This window comes from Acipenser ruthenus, chromosome 11 (assembly GCF_902713425.1).
Source record: "Acipenser ruthenus chromosome 11, fAciRut3.2 maternal haplotype, whole genome shotgun sequence".
In the NCBI taxonomy this organism is placed as follows: Eukaryota; Metazoa; Chordata; class Actinopteri; order Acipenseriformes; family Acipenseridae; genus Acipenser; species Acipenser ruthenus.
The window spans coordinates 34,755,890-34,760,806 of record NC_081199.1 but is presented as its reverse complement, the minus strand read 5'-3'; the positions used below and the strand labels follow the sequence as shown (position 1 = coordinate 34,760,806).

General features: G+C 32.9%; 1 protein-coding gene across 1 annotated transcript; it reads right to left on the bottom strand.

Moving 5' to 3' along the window:
- Nucleotides 1–1,819: 1,819 nt before the first annotated feature.
- Nucleotides 1,820–3,176, bottom strand: LOC117427205 (protein reprimo A-like). The gene has a single exon (XM_034045678.3). It carries the CDS (start codon nt 2,849–2,851, stop codon nt 2,525–2,527), a length of 327 nt encoding a protein of 108 aa, XP_033901569.1. The 5' UTR covers nt 2,852–3,176; the 3' UTR covers nt 1,820–2,524.
- Nucleotides 3,177–4,917: the final 1,741 nt, after the last annotated feature.

Genomic DNA, 4,917 nt, shown 5'->3' with positions numbered 1-4,917 from the left:
CTGTTTAATTAATAAAAAGCTGAGCGCCCTTGCGTCTCAGTTTAGCCCCGTACGTTCAGTGTTATTATTTCATTTCCCTGGCGTGACGTCACCCCTGCAGCCAGCTCTGCCGCAACCATTTATAATGGAGAACAGTTTTTTTTATAAATGCGTAATACATGTTATGATTTGCAGTCTCCTGCCATTGCTTTGAATGGATGATAATTGCTCATTTATTTAAACTGTTTCAATGCTAACTGGCCACATATTTTTGAAGAATGTATTTGTTAACACAATGCTGTGTTGTTAATAATATTATTGGGATCAGGTGGACCAGTCTAATTAACACCTGCTGAAATGAATCACAATGCAACAAGCTATTATCTGTGCCCACCTACAGTCACAAAATAATGCTCACTACACTGCAAACATGAGACAAGGATGTCAGCAACAGCAATGGACACAAATCTGAATTCAATTTTACCTGTTTAAAAAAAAAACGCAAAACATGACAACTTGAAACACTAGAATGTTCATCAGCAGAACGACTGAGATGTAAAGTGCAAGTTTTGAGATCCTTGGTAACACATGCCATCGTGCCTGCCGCTGCTGGATTCAATAAACTAAATAGTCTTCCAAGTATTTTGCTCTTTAAAATCTGCTTGGGGAGCTGCACAATCCAAACAAAGAGACTTTAAACACAGAAAAGGATAATAGTTTTGTCAAAAGCATTTCATATATTGTTTATATTACTTGACTTATTTGAAACAAAGGTAGATTCTATTCCACCGGTTTTCAGAGAATGGGAGCAAACATTGTTTATATCAGCATACCAGTTACTCGGGGTATTCTGTAAAATCAAATGTAATAATAGAATTATACATTCAATTATTCAAAATAACAAAATGAATCTCTCTTGAATCAAAAGCCTCTGGCAAATTATGGTAGAAATGACCTTCACCCCAAACACTAGTAATCTATAATGTATTTCAGGTGTCTTAGTTGATAGAAAAATATTCTTATCTTATGCATTTAGCTATTTTATGCCCTGATTCCTATGTATTGAACAAAAAATAAATATGGTTCACTTGACTGTACTGTACTTTTCATACATAATGGAACTTGGAACTGGATTTGTCCTTGAAGTCATCTTATAATTATAGTGTACTTACTTCAGACCTTATTTGCACACACACACACACACACACACACACACACAAGAGCTGTCCATGTGGAAACCAATCAATATAATGTTAGATATTATCAAAACAACTACTGAATAACAGAATAGACACATTAGGGTAGACTTTAGAATGAAGTTGCTTACATAACAAGAGCCTGACTTCAACCTATAGTGACCTAAAGTACAGTGCTAAAACAATAATGGAATGGTCATTTCAAAGTTTTATGTTTCATTTTAAACAGGCTAAACAACTATTTTTGTTTCTTTAATAAAAACACAACTCTTTGTCTTGTATTGCAAATACCATCCAACTGATAATTTTCTTTAAAACAAAGCATGTTTATTTCTATGAATTCTATGAATTATTATTATTATTATTACTATTATTATTATTATTATTATTATTATTATTATTATTACTACTATTATTATTTATTACACTTTCTAGTACATGTGTATTTTTTGTTGTTGTTGTAAGGTTTACTTGAATTTTAACGCTTATGCATAAGTATACAATATGTTTCTGTTTTATTAAAGCAAATGCTAACATGATGATTTTATATTTTAAATACTAATTCTTCAAATGATTTTGTTTACTAATATTGTATGTACTAAGGTGCCGTAAAACACTTACTGTACTAAAAAAAACAGCAACCAAAAAAGACATTTCTGAATATAATCTCGGGAGGCATTTTATTAAAATAGACCAGTAACATAAACGTTTTTATTCACAATACAATAGTTCGTGCAAGAATAAACAAAGTGACGAAAGCTCAGAAAAATACATGGTGCTGTGCCACCACAAAATAGTGAAATATTAAAATTGAACATTTTATAAAAATGCAATGGAAACATTCATCTTTTTTTCTGAAAAAGGAGAAAGCAAACATTGTAGTCAAATGACGCAATCTCTTACATCTCTTCGTTTAATAAATAAAATACACAATTATGATTAATTTAATAAGAAAAATAAATAAATAAATTAGTTCTTCCTTGCAATTTCCTACTCAAGTTTGTGTCCTTTGCGTTTTTCTTTTTTTTTAAATCTACATTCTTTACAATCTGCTTTGGCCAAAGGAAAACAGTTGAACCTTTCAGGAAAGAAAGGAGAGCTAACGAAGTCCTATACAGAATACCATAGAACCCATCTCCCGGCTTCAAATTGATTTCTAACATTCAAAGTTCTGAACAGCACTTCAGAATTCGCATTATCATGTGACTCTCGGCGATATCTAAAACAGATCTGGCTTTGTCCAAGTTTGTGGCTTCTCTACAATCATCAGGATGATCTTGCGGATTAAGTCATGGGAAAGGCAGCAAATGACATTTGCTTTCGTCCAAAATTCTCCTCAAATCAGTTTTCTAGTAAGGACCAACGTCGACTGCTTCCACTTCTTTAGAAAATCTTCTGTCCTTCACTAAAAAGTTGATCATCCCTTCCGACTTAATTAGTAGGTTGCAGCCCAAAAAGAAGATGCCAAAGACGACAGTAAGTGAGAGAACACACATGACTGCAATCTGGACAACTCTCATGATGTACAGACTCCTTTCATCTGGAGTTGTATTAACCACAAAACCATCATCTGTCACAACTGACGTGAAGTTACAGCATTTGAGAATACCTTCCAGAGTGTCATTTGTGTTCGAATAAAGCCCAGGATCTGTCTGGTTCACAAATGTAGAATTCATCTCCACTTACTTTAAGTGTTGCGCTGACGGAAGAACAAGCAGTCATGAGTTTGGATCAGAACGTTTCGTAAAATCAACTTTCTTCAACCGCCAATGTTGGACTGTCTGAGTAAGTAATGTATAACTGGCATATATCAAAGCTGAAGATATAGGACAAAGTTGTGGATGTCATCGGGTTTGCTGTGTCCTGTTTTGATTGTAACATCCTATCCCTAACAGCCGAGCGACGAGTAATATTGCAGGGTCTGCGTGGAAGCCCGTGGTTATTATACCTGTCTGGATGAAACCATTTCCAGAAAGAGGAGACGACATTCGTTTTCGAAACTGTGTTAATGGAAAGAGCGTGCACAACAAATGCAAAACTCGCCTTTCAAAGCAAGCTCTTGAGGTCAGACATCAGTTAACCAAGGTTACTGACGTGTCAATAACTATGGTTTGAAAGGTTTTTTTTTTTTTTTTTTTTATCTCACCACAATGGGAAGCTCCCTGGTGCTAAACTAACTATTGCAGTTATGACGTTCCAATACCATGAACAGGGGTACGCAATACATCCCTTTTTATTTTATTTTATTTTATTTTATTTTTTAAAAGCACTGTTCAACTCAAACTGATATATATATATATATATATATATATATATATATATATATATATATATATATATATATATATATATATAATGTGGTTGGCTTGGCTTAGCTGTTTCTTGTTTCATTCATTTGAGTACATGTCCATTCTTATGAAAGAGGGTTTATATGGGCGTTCTTTAAACATATTGGTAGAACCTTCTGTTGATTATTATATAAGACTAGTAACTTATAGAACTGTATCATATAACCGAACCGAATGCATCTTTTATTTATTCATTTATTTTTACCAGTAAAAGTGTTAAAAATAAATACAAATAAATACATAACTAAATAAATAAATGTTCAAAAGAATATAACGCGCACTGCAAAAAAAAAAAAAAAAAAAAGATGTTGATTGGGACAATACACAGTTTGTGTTACAGAAACTGTATTCTTCTAAATACAAACTGTCTTGGATGAGAAAATATTTACAGAAAATGCATCTTTTACAGACTGTTGCCAGGACCCTAAACAAGGTGCTACACTGACACCACGTGGACAATGTTATACTGTGCAAGTTGGTGGTTTGCATTCGAGTTTTCTTGTTTATCCCTCTCTGTAGTTGTTACTTATCTAGTAAACAGTTAAGTACAGTAAACTATGATGTAATAAGGTATATGAGAAGATATGTTACAGTCTTTATTAAACGTCATTTTTTTAACTAAATTACATTTGCTAACACAAGTGATCCACTACACATAAAACATTTAAAAGTAAATAATATACATAATTATTTTATTTTTGTTTCCGTTAAATGAAGGCATGTAAATGATACTGTGGTGAAAGATACATATAGAAATACAATTAATAAATATATCAATGCAAAGTGATCAGACTGTGTGCTTTCAGAATATGGTACCAGAAAACATTATTCAGAACACGTCTTTGCGGTTTCAAATTACAGCACAGATGATCCACAGATTGCACATTCACAACCGTGTTAATGTAGTTTAAAAAAAAAATTCTGTCACCTTTTTGGTTTCTGTCCCCATTGACATAAAATCACATAAAGAATTCAGTGTCTCCAGGATCTGATTTCCATGTGAGAACTGTCAGATGAAAGATCTAGTTCTGTTCTTCACCTTCCTTTCCATTTTAAAATGCAATAAATATATTTTAAAAAATATGTTTTCCTGGTTCGTTTCTCCAAATCTCTGTCTGCCTTTTCAGCACTGCATTCCCCCTAACCCCACTGGCCCTGTTGTATGTTGAAATTTGAATGAGCTGCAACCCAGAAATCAACTTATTTCATGATATGTATGGTTCCAACAAACCACATGCTTGCTGTTGCAATGCTTTTCATCATAACCGATTCTCTGTAAGTCATAATTATATTGCTTCTTATTTCTTATTTCTTTTTTTTGCTTTTATCTTTTTAATTCATATTTCTTTAAACTAAATAAAACATCTGTTTCAATTGATGTGCACCAGTGTGTT

What these genes read in the sequence shown, in the direction of transcription:
- LOC117427205 (XM_034045678.3), bottom strand. Translation starts at nt 2,851, where the DNA reads ATGAATTCTACATTTGTGAACCAGACAGATCCTGGGCTTTATTCGAAC.